Raw genomic sequence first — 20,664 nt, 5'->3', positions numbered from 1 at the left:
ACTGTTATAGACTTTTAGTCTAGTGGAGGCAAAAGGTATAATTCACTGTAATAAAGTGTGATAAGTGCTTTAATAAAAATACATTTAAAGTGCTAGCTGTAGACTCAGAGGGCCAAGAACTGCTAAGGGAGAGGCGTGACCTCAGGGAATGCTTCCTGTAGAAAGTGATCTTTGAATTGTGTTTGAGAGTTGAGGTGGCATTTCCCCAGTGGAGGGAAGCAAGGCTTATGAGGCAAAGGGAATGACATTCATTTGACAATAACAAATAACAAGGTGAGGACTTTATTCCAGTTACTATTCAAGGCACAAGTCCTCTGCCTTTATGGAACAGATATTCTAGCCAGAGACAGTGAACAAATGAGGTGTGGTCAGAGGAAACTAAACAAGACAAGGAACTCTAGGATAAGACTTAGGAGAAGTATGTGTGGAAAGGTTGTTGGGTGTGTTCTGAGGAACCCTAATCCTAGGAGAGGTATGAGAACAGGTCCTGGAGACAGATTAATTTGAGAAATGCCACCCTGATAAGCCCTGCTTTAAAGAAACTTAGATAATCCTAGATTAAATCAAACTAAAAAATGGATTAGATGAGAAAAACTTCTGAGTTAGTAGGATTTTGTGAGCTAAAATTCCAAAGAATACACTGTGGGAGAACCTGAACTAAAATGTAAGAACCCCAGTGGCCAGGCAGGGCAGAAGAGGGGCCCAGTGAGGGCAACTAGGGGCCTAATGTACAAGGCATTTCGGACCATGTAAGCCATTTTCAGCTGGGAGCTGGCCATGCCAGGATTAGATTTTATTTTAGAGAAGTTCCTATGGTGGCAGTTTGGAAACTGTCTTTTTTGGAAGAGTGAAGAAAAGATAAGTCAAGAAGCTTTGCAATAAAACAGAGAATGATTAGGGCCTGAACAATGAGGAGGAAAAATTATGTTTTTAGAGACATTTGGAGGTAGAATTGATTCAGTCAGATAACTGTGTTGATAGAAAATGAAGAGTGAGTCAGAAAAATTCTTGGCGTGTAGTGTTTTAAACGAATGAAAGTACATCTTCAAGAGAGGGAAACTTGCCCCTGATCTGCCAGTAACTGAAGGTCACAGCAAAGTTGTAAGGTGGCGGCTAGCTAAGCTATGCTGAGTGTGTGAGAAACAGGAGCAAAGTAATATGTTCAAAAGTGTTCCAGACTCTGCCTCTCTGCCATGTTTTCTCTTTCACCTTTGAAATAAAGGACGGTTAGAAATGAAGTGGAAAAATACCAGCCTGCTGACTGTTGAAAGGTTGAGCTTTTTAGGAAGAAACAAGGTCAGTATCACTTTTAAATAAAACAGAATATGACCTTGAATTAGAGACAGATTAAGTGCATATCTAATTGGTGAGTGCAGCACACCTAGCCGTACAGCTCTCCGAAGCCAAGGACAGGCAGGTGGCTGCGTTCTGCTGCCAGAGAATCATCTGGACCTCGTTGGCAGGCACTGAGCAAAAAGGCACAGAGGAAGCTGCAGATGGCAGGGTATAGTGGAAAACATTAGGAAGAGAGAAGGAAGTGAAACACAAAGTTCTAAAATGTCATCTATATTTCTGTCTAATATGTGTGTGTGAGTATAGATTTCCCATCAGTATTTTGTATATCATAGTTGACAACTTGCTATGATCTATTACCAATCAAATAAAAATATCAGCTAATTTGTTCCTTCTTCCTCTACTGCAGGGGTATCTTGGTTAACCAGGTTTTTTTAAAATCAAAATGAGGGGCCTTCTTCCTCTACTGCTCGGGGTATCTTGGGCTCTCTGCTTAACCAGTTTCTCTGTCTCTCTCTGCCTGCTCTTCAAATTCTCTGTCAAATAAATAAATAAATAAAATCTTTAAAAAAAAAAAAAATAAATAAAATTCAAAACTGAAATAGTTATTTGCCTTGAAGATGAAGTAGTAGATAAAGTGTAATTAATGCTTTTACCTAACTTAGTAAATACAGATATGATGTTTTCTTGTAAAGATGACAAAGTATATTGCTTTAAAAAAAAAAAAGATCTAATATTCTTCATGATGGACTTTAGTTAGCCCATAAAAAATAATTCAAATATAGAGAGAGCAAAATAAAGAATATTAGTTACCAAAATATAATAATTTGATATCACTACTCCTCTTAAGTTTTTCTTAGCTTTTTGATTACTGATGAATTATAGTAGAACAATAAATGGATTGTTACGTTTGACGTTTTGTACTTCAGTCTGGAAATAGTGGCATTAAAAATTTAAAAAATTCAAATTGCTGTTTGAGCAGCAGTCTTATATCTTCATAGTAATTTTTCTTTAAGTAATTTTGTATTTTCAAATAAGCCTTAATTTATATGATTATTCAAATTGCTTGGTTATATTTTTCTGAAGCAGAATTAGAAAGACTTCTAACCTAGGCATCAGAAAGAATGGACACTTACTTTGGTTCATATCAGAGGAAATTGGGGTCTGCTCTGGTCTTCCAGACTGGAATATGAAACCCTTTTTGAGAGCTGTGGATTACACTTTGATATTTACAGACCACGTAACTAGTAAGCTGTGGACTCCATTTCATTTAACTTCACCCCTCTGGCTTTCTACACTTTCCTTCTACCTGGCCCTTTCCTTTTCCTGTTTGTTTCTTTTTGTCTTCTTACATTTCTCCCTCTTGATGAGTTTCCTTCCCCTGTTTTACTTCTGACTTTCTCTCTGGCCAGTCCCTGCCTGCTCAACTCCAGCCTTGGGAAGCCATCCCTTTAGGAAGAGCAAAGGCCAATGTAGAAGGATGGAGGCTTGACCCTTCAGATGCTATCTGGCAAGACGAATGCTGCCAAAAAGTAGTGTTGCCTAACTACATATTCATTTTGACTTCCCTACAGAATTTTATTTTCTTTAAAAAATTTTAATGTCAGGGCATCTAGGTGGCTCATCAGTTGAGCATCCAACTCTTGATTTTGGCTCAGGTCATGACCTCAGGGTCATGAGATCCAGCCCTGCGTTGGGCTCTGTGTTCAGTGTGGAGTCTGCTTGTCCCTTCCCTCTGCTCCCCACACCCAGCTCTCTCTCTCTCTTTTTCTCTTTACTTTCTTTTACTTCTCTCTCTCAAATAAGTAAAATCTTTAAAAATTTGTTAATGTCACATTAAATAAGATTCCAACACAAAAAATATATAAACAAGCACCTCATGAACTAACTCCCCATTTTTAATAAGCAAACAAGAGCAAGTTTAGGTAGATAAGTTCAGAATTTGACATATTACAAAATACTACCACAGCTACTATTCGTTCTTGAAAACAGCAAAGAAAAATTTTGGTTTCAAAGAAAAGCACACCACTTTTGAATAAACCCTTAATCTTTCTCAGGTTTCCAGTTGTCTGGCTACAAGTCAAGCATATATGTCCACTGGCCTTGGGCATGTGCTCTTCTGTTAAAACTTTCTTAACAAAGATAACTTGAATTATGACTACACACAAAATTTAAATTCTAAATGAACCCAACCGTTGCTAAGAAACCTGAGTTTCACAGAATAAGGATGGGTTAGTAGCAGAGTCATCTTGTGTATGAACCCTCACGGCTTAACTGTCTCTGTTCAGTCTTAGTGACTTAGCAGGGAGCACTTTCACCATCTGTCCATTAACACACAAATGGTCCATCCACCTTTGGAAAAGTAGAGTCTTTTCGAGGTTATAAAAAACATATTGTGAGAATTTAGCTCCTGATCCCTAATTCTTTTCTACCTCAGGTACCTTTCTTGGATTTTGGTGTTTCTTTGCCAAGTTTCTATTTTTCCTCTATTTCACAAACTTTGGTGCATTGCTGATACCTCAATTCTCTTTTCTCTTGATTTTTAGCTTTGTATTTTCCTGCCTGGGAGTTATCCAGCCCATCGACAAATGATACCAGCACCATCCTCAACATACCTAAGACTATCTTAGTATAGCATTTGCTCATGAGGATAATATCAGAAAAACTTAAGAAAACTAGGTGCAGAAAAAGTCCCAAGTTGCACTTCATGTGTACATGGTAGAATATCAGAATCACTTGCTGAGTATTTTGAAATCCTCAGAGCAGGTGTGCATCTAAGGGGCTGCTGACACTGAGGGACTTCAGGTGTCCTACTCACAGGCTATTGCATAAGAAGCATCAGTTTGTTACTCATTCTGTTTAATGACTATTCAGTGTATTTTTTACATTCTACACTTATTTTACATGATAGTTTGTTGTTTACATACTGCATTTTACTGAGGTTTTAAGCTATTTGGTTTTATTTAAGAAATCAGTTGAAGAGGGTGGGGGTTGAGTGACAGGTAATGAATTACTCTAAAACATCAGGGAATAGGTTCCTGTTAAGCATTTTTGTGTAGAACAGCTGTTTTTCAAAAACAGTTACAGCCAATAAGTGGGCAGTATGACCATTTCTAACCACTACTCTTATCACCCTGGCCTAAGCCAGCATCATCTTTTGACTGGATTCTTGTAAAAAAACTCCCTGTTTGTATCCCTACTCCCTCTAGTTTGTTCCCAGCATAGTGGGGGCAGAATAATCCTGTTATGTTAGCAATGTTAGGTCATGTCCCATTTTAGCACCCCATTTTACTCAGCGAAAAAGCCAGACTTCATTCACTGTTCCACAAGATCTTTCTCTTTCTTCTTTTTTTTTCTCTTCTTGTATCTCTGTAATCTAGATCATAATAATGTGAAATTCATCTTATTAGTTATTGGATTTTTGAGTTATGGTCCATATATTCCTCTTAAGGAAAAAAAATCATAAATTGCATAGGATTTTTAAATTCTTCTCACAGTAAATGGCACTCGCTAGATAAACATCCCTATTTAAGAGGATATATTTCTTTATCTTTGAAATGAGGGTAATACCTGTCAATTAATACCTAATTTCCTCAAAACAATCTTTCCCTTGGATTTTTCTCATTCATTTATTGTCTCCACATCTCTGTTACTTGGTTTTCTTCTTCCTTCCCTTTTTTCTTCCCTTCCTTCCTTTCCTTAGGCCTAAATCTGTCTTCGAGTAGCTTTTCCAGCCAATGAAAAGCACTCTGTTATCTTATTTTTTTCCCCATTATTCCATTACATATGTGTAGAAACTTTCATTTACCTCAAGTATGCTGTAACATAATCAGGAATGTTATGTAAGGATAGATGATGGTTGAATGATTTATTTATGGATTTGCAAGAAATTTCTAAATAAAAACTCATCCTAGAAAGATAAAGCAAAAAGGAAAAGGAAAATGAACTGATTTTGGTTAAGGAGGAGCCTTCCCTGGGAGTAGAGCAGAGGGGTATTGATCTGTGATTAATCTAAATTTAATTTTGATGGAACCTAAAATTTCAAAATACATAAGCTTTTCTTACATTCTGTGGCCTATATGTCAGTTTTCCTTGATAACTTTTTTTTTTGATTTAAGACTTTTGCTAGCAGAGAGCCCGAAGCAGGGCTTGATCCCAGAACTCTGAGATCATGACCTGAGCTGAAGGCAGATGCATAATGACTGAGCCACCCAGGTGACCCAAACCACAGTTTTTCTTAGGCTAAATATGTCACCCAACTAGGTATTTTTATTTTTAAATATTTATTTAAGTAGGCTCCGTGCCCAACATGGGGCTTGAACTCATGACCCTGAGATCAAGAGTGGCATGCTCTACTGACTGAGCCAGCCAGTCAACCCCCAATTAGATATTTTTAATACATTACTCATAAGTATTGACTTTATGCTGTGTTTCCCAAACATGTATATTATAATGTATGTATATAATGTTACCTATTTACTTTGCAAGGAACATATTTAAATATGTGTATAAATTCATATGTATTTAAATATATATCTCTCAAGAATATGTGTATGCATAGAATATGATGTTGGATTTATTTTGTTTTTAAATATTTTGTTTTTAAATAAGAGCTTTATTATGTACCACACAATTGAGCCTTTTCTTTAATTCTGTGAATTCATTTTATCTTCAGGTCATTTATGGTAACATTTAAACCACTAAAGGTTGAAGTCTTTGCCTCTCCAAAATTGAAATTCACAGATATTCCTTCATGGTATCATTGATGTTTGCGAATAATCACTTGCAAGTTTTATCTTAACACAATTTTAATATCAATGTGTAGAATTACTTTGAAAACTTTGTGGCTTTCTTCATTTTTAAAAGTTTATAGCTCTTCATTTTAAATGGGTTTAATTTTCATTTCTGCTCTAATAATTCAAGAAAAACAAACAAGTCAAATAGGCAGGATCCTGGATACTGGTGATTGGTTGGCATTTACATAGATCTTTCATATAGGATTTAATAAAAGGAGACCTGAAGTTCAGAAATGTAATCTATAAGACAGTCAGAGAAAAACAGTTCTTTTAAGCACATTCTTTGAGGATTGTATGATGCCTACCCCATAACTGTAGTAATTTTGTATATCGGTCAAAACATGTCAGCTATATTCAATAATGGGGATAGCAGGAATTTGAGGCTTCATGTACATTTCTTGTTGTCACAGGAAGGTCAGCCCTTTGAAAGGGGATAGAAATGAATATTTCTCTGAAATTCTATTTCCCTTCATTTTAGGCTATCTCTTAATTCCAGCATTTTACTGTGTTTGATAAACAGGCCCAATAAACATTTTATTTATTTGGTGGGGTAGGAGGGTGATGAAACTTTACGAATTTCACTGGCATTGCACTTGGCTGATAAGAATGGGAATTTGTCCCGCTCCAAAGAGATTACATGAAGTAGAATTGGAAAACAAATTGTATTTACAAAAGACAGGATGATGTTCCTAATAGGTGTTCAGAATAGACTATTCACTCTCATATTCTGCTGAGCTTTACTAGAAATAACTTCATTTCAAAAAAAGAACAAATCTGATTGAAGGTAAAAGCCTTCCCTCTCCAAAGATACTTTCCAAAGGGCTTACATTAAATTTTCCTGATGGGTATACAGCTGTATTTTAGGTTGTATCTGTATAAACTGGTAATGTGGAAAATAAAAATCTAAATAGTATACTTGATTGCTTCATGCACCAATCATTTAGATTACTAAATTTATATCTATAATTTTGGAAGGGATGTTGCAGTGTGATGTTCTGACAATAACTGTCAAAGTCATATTACTGGGATCTATTTTCATCTTGTTGTCAAGGTAAAGTTATTGAAATTCACAGTTGGTAGGTCAGAAAGATCACTGACTATCTCTTGTCATCTGTGGCTTAATGCTGACCTAAACAGCGACTGTGTAATGTCAGAATTATCACAGTGTCTGGGCTGCAGAAGTACAACATGCCCCATGATTGAATGCACTTCCTGTCTGGAATATAGATTATAAAAACACCCACAACCACAAACTAGAGTGGTTTAGAGACTTCGTTTTTAATTTTGCTTTCTCTTTTTCCCATGCATTTTAGATCTTGGATTTAGTAAAAGGGACACATTACCAAGTGGCCTGTCAGAAGTACTTCGAGATGATACATAACGTAAGTCCATTTTTAAACTTTATGTCCTAATTCTTTGTTGTTGTTGTTGTTGTTTGTTTTTATTTGTTTTTGTTACTCCATGTTTCATTCAGGGATTTTAGTTGTAGCATAGAAACCACTCCAGCTATTTTCACCAGCAAGGGATTTATTACATGGTATTAGGTGGCTTATAAAATTTATAGATGGACCAGAGAATTAAAAACTAGGATATTCCAGAATCAGAAACATTGTAACCAGGAGAAGCTACTCAGCAAGAAAACCTTTACTGCAGCTGCCACCCACCACTTCACATCTAAGGATGAGACCAAGGGTCAGTAAACTTTCTCAGGAAAGTGCCAGATTGTAAAAATTGTAGAGTTTATTGTCCATATGGTCTCTGTCAAAACTGCTCATCTCTGCTGTTGTAGTCAAAAGCAGCCATAGACAATATATAAATGAAAGAGCATCTCTATGTTCCAGTAGAACTTTATTTACAAAAACAGATCAGAGATCAGATTGAGGCCTAATTAGCAACTCTTGGAATAGATCTAGAATAGTTGCCCCAGGTGCCTAGAAAAACCAGAGGCTTTTGCCATCTTTCTTATAGAAAATCTGATTGTTTTACTTGTGACTGCCCCCTGCATATTCATTTTGCTTCCCAAATCTCCTGTTTACCTGAACGGCAGAACATTGGTTGCATGTAGGACTCCTAACTGCAAGGGAATCAGGGAAATGTATTTGGTTTTCCTCTTGTGAGCCTCTTTTGACGTGCTTCTGTAGTATAGCTGCACCTTGGAGATGTTACGGGTTCGGTTCCAGATCATCCCAGTAAAGTGAGTTGAATGCATTTTGGGTTTCTCAGTGCACATAACAGTTATGCTTCCATTATACTGTAGTCTATTAAGTGAGCAATTGCATTATGTCTAGAATATGTACATACCTTAATTAAAAAATACTTTTTTTTTTAAAGATTTTTAAAAATTTATTTATTTGACAGATCACAAGTAGGCGGAGAGACAGGCAAAGAGAGAGAGGAGAAAGCAGGCTCCCAATTGAGAAGAGAGTCCGATGCAGGGGCTCGATCCCAGGACCCTGGGATCATGACCTGAGCCGAAGGCAGAGGCTTTAACCCACTGAGCCACCCCGGCACCCCCCAAAATACTTTATTGCTAAAAAATGCTCACCATCATATGAGCATTCAGCAAGTCAGTCTTTTTGCTGGTAGAGGGTCCTCCCTCCAGGTTGATGGCCACTGACTGATCAGGGTGGTGGTTGCTTAAGGGAGAGCTGTGGTAATTTTGAAAAATAAGATGTTTGCCCCATCAACTGACTCCTCCTTTTATGCATGATTTCTCTGTAGCATGTGATGCTATTTGATAGCATTGTACCTACAGTAGAAGTTCTTTCAAAATTGGAGTCAGTCCTCTCAAACCCTTCCACTGCTTCCTCAACTAAGTTTTTGTCATGTTCTAAGCCGTTTGTTGTCATTTCAAGAAATTGCTTTCTGTGCTCCTCCGTAAGAAGCAACTCCTCATTTGTTGAAGTTTACCATGACCTTGCAGCAACTCAAGCACATCTACAGGCTCCACTTCTAATTCTAGTCCTCTTGCTGTTTCTACATCTGCATTTACTCCCTCCACTAAAGTTTGAGCCCCGTAAGGTTATTGGTCTTTTCCCAAACTCCTATAAATGTTGGTATTTTGACCTCTTCTCATGAATCACAGCTGTTCTTAATGGGATCTAGAATGGTGAATCCTTTCCGGAAGGGTTTTTTTTTTTTTTTTTTTTCTTTTTTAAAGATTTTATTTATTTATTTGATAGAGCAAAGGAGAGAGAGCATAGGTAGAGGAAGAGGGAGAAGCAGGTTCCCCGCTGAGCAGGGAGCCTATCGTGGGGTTTGATCCCAGGACCCTGGGATCATGGCCTGAGCTAAAGGCAGAGGCTTAACTGACTGAGCCACCCAAGTGCCTGTCCGGAAGGTTTTTAATTTACTTTCCTCATTTCCATCAGAGGAATCATTGTGTATGGCAGCTGTAGCCTTACAAAATGTATTTCTTAAATAATAAAACTTGAAAGTCAAAATGACTCCTTGATCCATGGGCTACAGAATGGATGCTGTGTTAGCAGATATGAAAACAACATTAATTAACATCTCCATCAGAGTTCTTGGGTGGCCAGACACCTTGTCAGTGAGGAGTAAAATGTGTGTGTGTGTGTGTGTGTGTATACATTTTTTTTTTAAGTAATCTATACCCAATGTGGTGTTTGAACTCATGACCCCTAAATCAAGAGTTGCATGTTCTACTGACTGAGCCAGCTGGGGGACTGAGGTTCCCCCAGTGAGCAGTAATATTTTGAAAGGAATTTTTTTTTTCTGAGCAGTAGATGTCAGTAGTGGGCTTAGAACCTTCAGTCAGCCATATTGTAAACAGATGAGCGGTCATCCAAGCTTTGTTTTTCCATTTATAGAGCATAGGCAAAGTAGATCTAGCATAATTCTCAAGGATTATTCCTAGGATTTTCAAAATGATAAACAACACTGGCTTCAACTTCAAGCCACCAGCTTCATTAGCCCCTAACAGGAGAGTCAGCCTGTCCTTGGAAGCTTTGAAGCTTAGCTTCTCCTCTTTAGCTATGAAAGACCTACAATGGCATCTTCTTCACTACAAGTCTGTTTCATCCACACTGAAAATCTGATGTTTAGTGCAGCACCTTCAGGAATTCTCAGCTAGAGCCTCTGGGTAACCTACTGCAGCTTCTCCATCGGCACCTGCTGCTTCACCTTGTACTTTCATGTACCTTCACCTTGTACTTCATGTTATGGAGATGGCTTCTTTCCTTACACTTCGCAAACCAACCTCTGCCAGCTTCAAACTGTTCTCTAGCTTCCTCACCTGTCTCAGCCTTCAGAGAACTGAAGAGTTAGAGCTTTGCTCTGGATTAGCTTTGGCTTCAGGGATGTGGCTGGTGTGATCTTTTGTCCCGACCAGGAAAACTTCTCAGCAGTAAAGGCTGCTGAGAAAATCAGCAGAAAAATATCAGCAGTAAGGCTGTTTTGCTTTCTTATTATTCATTTGTGTGGTTTCTGGAACAGCAGTTTTCATTTCCTTCAATAAATTTTCCTTTGCATTCACAACTTGGCTGTTTGGCACAAGAGGTCCTAGCTTTTGGCCTCTCTGTTTTCTTTTTTCGTTTTTTTTTTTTTTTTTTAAAGATTTCATTTATTTATTTGAGAGAGAGATAGTGAGAGACAGCGAGGAGAAGGTCAGAGGGAGAAGCAGACTCCCCATGGAGTGGGAGCTAGATGTGGGACTCGATTCCGGGACTCCAGGATCACGACCTGAGCCGGAGGCAGTCATCCAACCAGCTGAGCCACCCAGGTGTCCCGGCCTCTCTGTTTTCAAGATGCCTTCCTCTCTATGCTTAATCATTTCTAGCTTTGATTTAAAATGGCAGATGAGCAGCTCTTCCTTTCACTTGACACTGGGAGGCCATTCTGGGGTAATTAATTGGCCCAATTTGAGTATCACTGTGTCTCAGGGAATAGGGAGACTAGAGGAAATGGGAGAGAGGGGGAATGGCCAGTGAGTAAAGGAGTGAGACCACATACATCATTTATCACTTAAGTTTGGCATCTTGTATGACATGGTTTCTGGTGCCCCAGCACGACTACAGTAGTAACATCGAAGTCCTCATAACAGAAATAATCATTAAGTTTGAAATATTGGGAGGATTACCAAAATATGACACAGACATGAAGTGAGCTAGTGCTGTTGGAAAAATGGTGCCTATTGCTGGCTCAGCTGCAAGGCTGCCATGGACCTTCAATTTGTTTTAAAAAAAACAAAAACAAAAAACAAAACCAATACCTGGGAAACACAGTAGGACACGGTATGCCTATATAAGTCCTGCTAGCAGGTTCTGAAAGGTGTAAAGCAAGGGTCACAAACTCAGAATCCTACAGAGAGGTTAGGCAGATAACCCAAAAAAAGTATAGGTGGCTGTGATTAATAGGAGAGTACTGGAGGAACTGTTGTGTGCTGACGAGTTCAGGTTCCGTTAGGGGCCTTCACATTGATGAGTATGAAGACCCTATACAAGTCAGCTGAACACACAGAACCCCATTGTTGGCAACCACTGGTCCTGACCGTGGCTTCCTAACCCAGGACAGATACCGAAGAATAGACCTAAAAGTCCATGCACTTCTTGAGACATTTTTTTCTGTGAGTGTATATATGCATTTTTTTGAAGTATGTTACTCAGTTTCAAAGGGATCCATCCATGACCCTCTCCAAAAAGATGTTGTGTGTAATGAATTCATCATCAGCTACCATGCTATTCGTTTGTGTTTTTTCTGGTTTTCATGAAATAGTTTTTCTGTTGTGGTTATATAATAGTGGAATTTCTTACTTCATGAAATATTTCATAGGAAAAATATGCCTTATAATATTACCAGTCATGAATATGGTATTGTCAGCCAACGTCTGTAGAATCGTTAACACATGTCCTGCCCAGCACTAAATACTTTGGCCACCTTAGCTCTTTTGATCCACACTGCAGTACTACAGCTAGATGCTATTTTTATTCCCATTTACAAATAAAGTTTAGAGAAGCAGAGCAAGCTGTGTAAGGTCCTACTGCTCATAAGGGATGGACTTGGCTTTGAACCAGACTGTCAGGTAACTATTTAAAGCCTGTGAGCCTGACATTTACCTGTCTAGATTCATGATCCAACCATCATGGTTTACATTTAAAAACAAATCCAAAGCCTAGCAATTCTGTATGATTTGCCTGAGGTCCCATAGCTGGTAAATGGGAGATCTGGACCTAGCACCCCTGGTCTGCTGTGGGTCTTGTCTTCTTTCTAGTACACATGTTGAAAATATTACTGTTATTTCAAAACTTTGTTTTCACAAAATATGAAGGACTAAATAGACATCAATAAAATAGGAGACAAGCACAAATTCTCATTAGTTTTATGAGTATAGGAATCTCACCAGGTGAGCACCCTTTGTTTGGTATTTTCAGCACCGGTTTTGCATGACTCTTTTCCTTAAAGACCATATTCCTTAATTTGCTTGCTCAGCTTGAGAGGTTTCATTTCATATGTGTTCTTAATTATGTGTGGACTCTTAATTAAGAGGCCTCTGAACTTCTACAAATTGAGGTCTATTATTCAGTCTCCTTCCTTTTTTAAAAATAAGATGTGAAAAATAGATTGAAATGTTGAGTTTGTGACATAATCCCCAAAAAAGAATTTTTTTTAGTTCTCAGATCAGCTTTTGTAGTATCTCATTCCTATAGGAGTATTACTACTATGGCCAATTTTAAAACTTCTCTTAGATTAACGAAGATATTAAAAAGATGTATGTCTAAATATGTAGACATATAACTACATATAACCTAGGCCACATAAAAATTGATGGAATAAAAAGGCTGTTTGAATTCACTAGATATCTCATAATAGGTTTTTAGTGGTGAATATCTATTATTATTTCTCATTTAATTTCAAAATAGAATCCATTTTTATTGTCTGTTTTCTGCCATCCTGTCTGCACCCCCCCTTAAAAAAATTTGTTAAAGCTGTTTATTTTCCTGAGGACTCTGTGATCAAACTCATTTTGATGAAAGTTTTGAAAATGAACCAGTTAATTGATACCATTTACAGCAGCACTATGATAGTTCCATATGGCTTTTTTGGTAATACCAGCTGCCTCATTATAGGCTGTCATTGCAAAACCTCTTGATTAAAACCCAAACATCCCATAGGTAAAACAATATTGCTTCCATTCCTTCAAAATCTACATTTGCTGTGGCAGAAATATGAGACCTATGTTTGTGTGAAGGTCATTGTATGCAAAACATGTTGATTCCAAAGAAATGTTTGAGATTCAGTTAGTAGATGTCAAAACTGACCTGCTTGATATCCATTTTCCTCAGTGTTTTGAGAGAGCAGTGTTTTATTTTTTTTCTTTTGGTATACTCCCTGTGTAAATGAAAATACTAAGCCTTGTGTAGGTTCATCTCTGAATTTTAATTGAAAATCTTTTTTTAGAAATAGACCTTTTTAGGCCCTGAGTCATTCTTGATACTTACTTTCCAAATAGCTGAGCATAAGTTTTCCCCCACCATATAAATCTTTACAGAAATCTTGCTAAATTCTATCACATTTTCCTGCAATCTTAAACAGGATATAGCAAATACAATTCAGCTTTTATATAATAATACAATTCAGCTTTTTTATAATAACTCAAGGTCATTATTATGGATATCAGACTGCTGGGCTAGCAGCCATGATCATGTCTCACTTGGATCACTGCAGTGGCTTCCTAACTCATTTCCCAGCATCTACAACATGTGTACCATTCCAGTTCTTTACCTTCCACATAGCTGTTAGAATGATTTTTAAAACAGAAGAATATGATTATTTCAGTAAACTGCTTTAAAAGCAAAACAAAGCAAACCTTAAAAGGGCTTCCAAATTGCTCTAAAGGTGAAATCCAAAATTTACAATGTAGCCTATAAAGACTTCTCCACCCCATTTCCTTCCTCTGGACTCCCAACTACACTGGTCTTATTTCATATCCTTTACAGTACTTTAGGACTTCTAAGCTAATACGGCAGAATGAAAATGCATCACAGAATTTCCTTCTCTCAGTAGTGAGCACAACGTACAAAACACAATGAAAAAGTCATCAGCCACAAGGAAAACATCACCAATAGCAACCAATTAAGAAACATGGAATTGGAAAATTCTCAGTGTTTCCATATCTAGAATGTTCCTATCTTTTTTTAAAATAAGGATTAAAGGAAATAGATGCTGATGTTTAAACAGACCTATGTGAAAGTGGGGAATTTCTATGGGTGTAACCTGTTTTCCTAGTCTTCTAATTTGATTTTGAAGTAAAATCTATTTTCATTCTGTAGGGTTTGTGGGGGCAATGTGTAGAGGAGTGTAAATCAAAGTTTGTTTGTTTTTGTTTTTTAACAAGAAGAAAGGAAACTGAATAGCAACTTCCTTCAGCCAGAAATAAGAGTGAAAGAAAACATTCAAAAACAAAGAACCTCTCTTAGAAGAATATACAATCCAGTATATAGAAGGAAACTCTTCATAATTTCATCATTCTATCAAGCAATTTAATTAGACCATGAGTTCAGTAAAATGAGCGTATTAGCAATGAGTTAAGAAAGTGCAATTGCAGATCGAAGAGAGACAGCTGAAAAGCCAAACATCACATAAAAACATAGTACATGCCCTCATTTCAAGGCCCTTGTCCCTGTTCTAGTTGGTTAGTAAGAGCATTAATTAATTTATTTTTAAATTAACATATAATGTATTACTAGCCCCAGGGGTACAGGTCTGTGAATTGCCACGTTTACACACTTACAGCACCCACCATAGCACATACCCTCCCCAATGTCCATAACCCCACCACCCTCTCCCTCCACCCTCCCCCCGGCCACCCCCAGTTTGTTTTGTGAGATTAAGAGTCTCTTATGGTTTCTCTCCCTCCCGATCCCATCTTGTTTCATTTATTCTTTTCCTACCCCCAAACCCCCCATGTTGCATCTCCACTTCCTCATATCAGGGAGATCATATGATAGTTGTCTTTCTCCGATTGACTTATTTCGCTAAGCATAATACCCTCTAGTTCCATCCACGTCATCACAAATGGCAAGATTTCATTTCTTTTGATGGCTGCATAGTATTCCATTGTGTATATATACCACATTTTTATCCATTCATCTGTTGATGGACATCTAGGTTCTTTCCATAGTTTGGCTATTGTGGACATTGCTGCTATAAACATTCGGGTGCACGGGCCCCTTCAGATCACTACGTTTATATCTTTAGGGTAAATACCCAGTAGTGCAATTGCTAGGTCATAGGGTAGTATAAGAGCATTAATTTAAAATGGAATAAAAAATATGTACATTTTTTAAACAGTGTATTTTTTTTAAAGACTTTATTTTGTTTGACAGAGATCACAAGCAGGCAGAGAGGCAGACAGAGGAGGTGGGGGAAGAAGGCTGTGCAGAGAGCCCAATGTGGGGCTCAATCCCAAGACCCTGAGATCATGACCTGAGCCGAAGGCAGAGGCTTAAACCACTGAGCCACCCAGGCACCCCTAAACAGTGTATTTTAAGCAATATATTTTAAAGATAAAACATTTAAAGGCCTTTTATTCATCTTTTTTAAAGGATCTTATTTATTTGAGAGAGGGAGAGAGAGCTAGAGAGAGCACAAGCAAGGGAGGAGGGGAGAGGCAGAAGCAGGCTCCCTCCTGAGCAAGGAGCCTGACATAGGGCTCAATCCCAAGACCCTGGGATCATGACCTAAGTCAAAGGCAGATGCTTAGTTGACTGAACCACCCAAGTGTCTCTATTTGTTCATCTTTTGAAATATAGGCAAGGTCTCTTACCTGAGTAGTTTTGGAATTAGAATTCAATTTTTTTTTTTAATAACCCATAATATACCATCACCAATTTCCAGTTCATCCTTCTTTAAAATGGAAGAGGAAGCTAATAATACATAGAAAACAAATGCTTTTTTCCCTTTCTAAGTGACTTGCCTTTCTTGAGTCTTTGCAAGGGGTTAACTTAGATTTCATAGAACCAACAACTTTCTTTTTTCACTCCTTTTTCCTTGGTTTTCCCTGGGGTAACCTTATGATGTAGCAGCTGTTAGAACTATAACCTCCATTTCATTGCTGAGGAAACTGAGGCTTAGAAAGATGATCATATTTCATTTTGTCCACGTTGAAGTCTAAGAATTTATTTCAATCTAGAGAGTCCTCTTTTGTGATGATAGATGTATTGAGAATTTTAATAAGTTGATACAAGGTGTAGAAAATCCCTAATGTGTAATTATAGCACAAAGTGTTAGATTCTTTTTATATGAAAAAATGCTACTATGTTTTTATAATCTTTTTTTTTTTTTAAAGATTTTTATTTATTTACTTGACAGAGATCACAAGTAGGCAGAGAGGCAGGCAGAGAGAAAGGAAGGGAAGCAGGCTCACTGCTGAGCAGAGAGCCCGATGCGAGTCTCGATTCCGGACCTCTGGGATCATGACCCGAGCCAAAGGCAAGGGCTTTAACCCACTGAGTCACCCAGGTGCCCCGTGTCTTTTATTATCTTTATACCCAAGTTTAGCTTTAGAAATATTATATGGTTTGTAAGCTTATTTGACTTTGCATAAAACCTCTTAAAACAGATTTCAGAGCAACTAAGTGATCAGACGGCCTTAATTCAGACAAAACCAGTTACTAGTTCTATGGTTTTGCATAAATCATGTAATCTCCTTAGGCTTTGTTTTCTTAGTTTGTACATGTGGGAGGTTCAACTTAAAGGATCTTCAAGGTCTTTCCGATCTCCAATGTTCTCTATTTATAAAACATAAAGCCTTCTGACTGAAATGTGTTCTACAATAAACTTTAAATGAAACATTTCGTAAAATGCAAACTTTATATTGGATCTCCCACTTTTTAATGAATTGGGTGAAAAATCGAATATAATAAGTTCACAAATGACTCTACTGTTAATAAAAATTATAGATTTATCATAAAACATTCAGGAAACATTTTAAAATTAGACAGCAAAGTAATAGACAAAAATTTGTTCTTAGTGATCTGCGTAATAACTTTTAAAATGTATTAGTCTGTATGCTATCAATCTGCTATACACTGAAGTTACTATAAAATTATTGGCCCACCATGTATCAACAACTAACTAAAGAGAATCAGAGAATCCTGGGGTATTCAGGTAAGTATTACCAGAAAATACTTTGTTTATTGGTTCACCTGTTAAGAGGGTTAATTCTGAACCATAACAACAACTCTTTTAACCCCCTGCTAATCCATTTTAATCTACCATAAGATTATACATTACTTTAATCACATCACCTCCCCTCTTAAGGATTTTAGTGACTCCCTAATGTCTATAAAATTAGGTCTAGACTACTTACCCTGGTTTTCAGGGCTCTCTGAGGCCTGGCCCCAGCCTATCTTTCCAACCTCATTTCCTGTTATTCCCTTTTATATGCCTTTTACACCAGGCCATCTGATCTACTTGCTTTACAGGAACATTCCTTCTTACCTTGCTCATGTGGTTCTGCTGCTTATATTAACCTTGACCTCATTATCTCAATTTTTTACTCTCTCCATCTTCTCAAATTCAACTCTTATAGCCCTTCCTCACAAAGCCTTCCTTGATCAACCCAGCCAGAATTTCTCTCTAATGTGGAGATAATAAGGCTATATCTGTGACCCTTATCACTTTTTTATTCTTGATAGAGATTTTTAAGTATCTGACTTATTGGGCTGGAAATTTCTTTAGAGTTGGTCAAATGCATTTGTGTGTGCTGAAAAACTGCTATCTCATAATGTGGCCTTCTACACAGTAAGTCTTCAATTCATATGTGGCATGTACGACTGGTATAAACTGGTTAGTTCTGGGATCAACTCACCAAATATTTAGATACCTACTGTATGCAAGTCACTTCAGTACAAAGAGTGAGACATAAAAAGGTCAATAAATAGAAGACGAGCAAAGAAAGTGTAGTGGCTTCTCAGTTTGTAAAAAAGTAAAATATGCCCTAACAAAAACACAACAAATAACTCAAGTAAAATGGTATTTTTTGTTGTCAGCGTCAACTGCAGAAGGCAGGGAGCACAGAGATTTTACATGTGATCAACTTAGTTGATCTTCACAACTTCACATTGGTTGAATGTGAACAAAGGGACTAGTGTAGGAGGTTCACACTTCCGGAGCTATCTTGCTCTTCCATCATACCCCAAGAGTTAGTAAAAGGCACACACATTTTAAGAACTTTAATGCATTATAAAATTACTGACCTTGGCACAAGGACATGACAGCGGAGCCTACTGGTTATGAGCATGGTCTGCTCTTTCATATCCCAGCTCCAGCCCTGCCAATATGCGATCTGGGGCAAGTTAACTTAACCTCTCTCTCAACTGGAAGAATATTGACAATCGCCCTTCACAGGGTTCTTATAGAAGTTAACTGTATAGATAAACCGGTGTGTGAACGAGTATGGCATGTGTTTTATGCCACTTACAATAATGTCTGTCACATAGTAGGCATTCAGTAAGTGCTTGCTAGTATTAAGGAATATATTTTCTTCACCATTAATAAATTTTGCAATCAAAATTAGGGGAAAAGTGGTACTCGTTAAATCTTTAAATACAAGAAGTATTGGGGCATTTGGGTGGCTAAGTGGGTTAAAGCCTCTGCCTTCGGCTCAGGTCATGATCCCAGGGTCCTGGGATCGAGCCCCACATCGGGCTCTCTGCTCAGCAGGAAGGCTGCTTCCTCTTCGCTCTCTCTGCCTGCCTCTCTGCCTGCTTGTGATTTCTCTCTGTCAAATAAATAAATAAATAATTTAAATACAAGAAGTATTAACATCCTTACAGGGGCGCCTGGGTGGCTCAGTCATTAAGCATTTGCCTTCATCTCAGATCATGATCCCAGGGTCCTGGGATTGAGCCCCACATCAGGCTTCCTGCTCAGTAAGCCTGCTTCTCCCTCTCTCTCTCTGCTTCTGCTCTCTCTCTGTCAAATAAATAAATAAAATCTTAAAAAAAAATACTCTTACAAAGTTTCATTGTATATTAAAGGTACAGGATAATGGATAATTTGAAATGATACTCCAAATTTAATTTAAAGTTTAGTGATAATATTTGAGTAAAGATATATCTTAAAGCTGCAAACCTGGTCATGTTTACATTAAGCCCCATTGAAAATTACAAAAGAAAAAGATTTTCTATAAAAAGTAAGAGCAGGGAAAGCCAAAGATTAGAATGAAGAAAATACATTAGGTTGCTTGTGCATTGTTTATATGATACTAAATGGGATTGCATATATTTATACATATACATATATTCTAAAATAGGAGTGCTATCAGGGACCAATATGCAGAAAGTATGTGTTTATATCCACTCCCTATGTTTAAAGACTAAACCCTCACCCCCCCCCAAGTATTTCTTGACAGATAGGCAGGTAGGCATTTTGCTTAGCCCTCTAAGATGCTGAGTAGAAGGTAGAGGTGAAGTGGAGCTAGATGGGGAACTGAAACTAAGTGCAGAGGTTCGGGCTATAAATACAAATGCTGGAGCCATTCATATTTAGGTAGTAGTTGACACACCTTCTGAATGAAATCATGTAATCAGTGAATTGAGAGTTATGACCAAGAACCTACTAGGTTTTGGGCAACTACTAGGTTTTTGAACAACTTCTAGAATGGTTTATGAAGCCCCTTTATTTATACCTTTGCTATGTATTTATATGATATACATTTGCTTTCTTACACAGGTGGATGATTGTGGCTTTTCTTTGAGCCATCCTAACCAATTCTTTTTTGAGAGCCAACGGATTCTAAGTGGTAATAAAGACATCAGGAAGGAATCCATCCAACCAGAAACTCCTCAACCCAAACCAGGTGTCCAGAAAGCCAAGGATGCGTCATCTGCTCTGGCCTGTCTAAATTCCTCTCTGGAAATGGATATGGAAGGACTAGAGGATTACTTCAGTGAATGATTCTTAGGCAGTTGGGAACCCTTTTCTTCACTAACTTTCCTTTCTTACTCTCAAGATTTTGCTTGTTTCTTTTTTAACCTCTTAGTCTACTTCTACTACTGCTCCCCAGTTCGTCCCCTGGAAAGGAGGCTTGTGGGTAAAAACTAAGCCTTCCGCTATATTTTCCTTTGACAAAAAAGAAAAGGAAAAATTTCTTTTGAAATCAGACAGTTGCGTGGTGTGATCTAAGTCCTGTTTTAGGAAATAAAACAGCTATCTAAACTGGTTACACTCCCCCAGAGACAATAGAACTAAAAACAACTCTTATTTTAAACCTTATTGCTATAATTTTTACTCAAACCTTTTCTGGAGCATTTTTGTTAATAAATATCAAAATGTGTATAGTGTATTTGTATGTAATTGCAAGAGTCAGATCATGAGAGAAGGTGTCCAAGAGGGTGGTATAGGAAGACCCTGACTTCTCCTCCTAACCAGGACATACCCAATCTCCACCTACACATACAGAAGTTCTTCCTGAAAAACTAAAGGCTGATTACATCTTCTGTACCACAAAAGGTAGAGGGGCCACAGAGATGGGGTAGAAGAGTTGGAGACACAGTAATGATGGGAACCCTACTCTCAGTGCTACAAACTGTAGTGGCGGTGGGTAGCACTT

The 20,664-nt window shown here is 37.7% G+C and overlaps 1 protein-coding gene across 1 annotated transcript in view; it reads left to right on the top strand.

Moving 5' to 3' along the window:
* Nucleotides 1-20,388, top strand: part of PRIM2 (DNA primase subunit 2) — a 142,201-nt gene extending 121,813 nt beyond the window's left edge. Inside the window, exons 8-9 of the mRNA XM_045070415.1 lie at nt 7,403-7,471; nt 19,785-20,388. Of these exons, the coding sequence (XP_044926350.1) occupies nt 7,403-7,471; nt 19,785-20,009 (294 nt within the window). The 3' untranslated portion in view covers nt 20,010-20,388. The remainder of the gene's footprint in view (nt 1-7,402; nt 7,472-19,784) is intronic.
* The last annotated feature ends 276 nt before the right edge of the window (nt 20,389-20,664 follow it).

This window comes from Mustela putorius, unplaced genomic scaffold, assembly GCF_011764305.1.
Source record: "Mustela putorius furo isolate JIRA1106 unplaced genomic scaffold, ASM1176430v1.1 tig00003969_pilon_pilon_pilon, whole genome shotgun sequence".
Classification (NCBI taxonomy): domain Eukaryota; kingdom Metazoa; phylum Chordata; class Mammalia; order Carnivora; family Mustelidae; genus Mustela; species Mustela putorius.
Note: the sequence above shows the minus strand (reverse complement) of the source record. Positions and strands in the feature narration are given on the sequence as shown.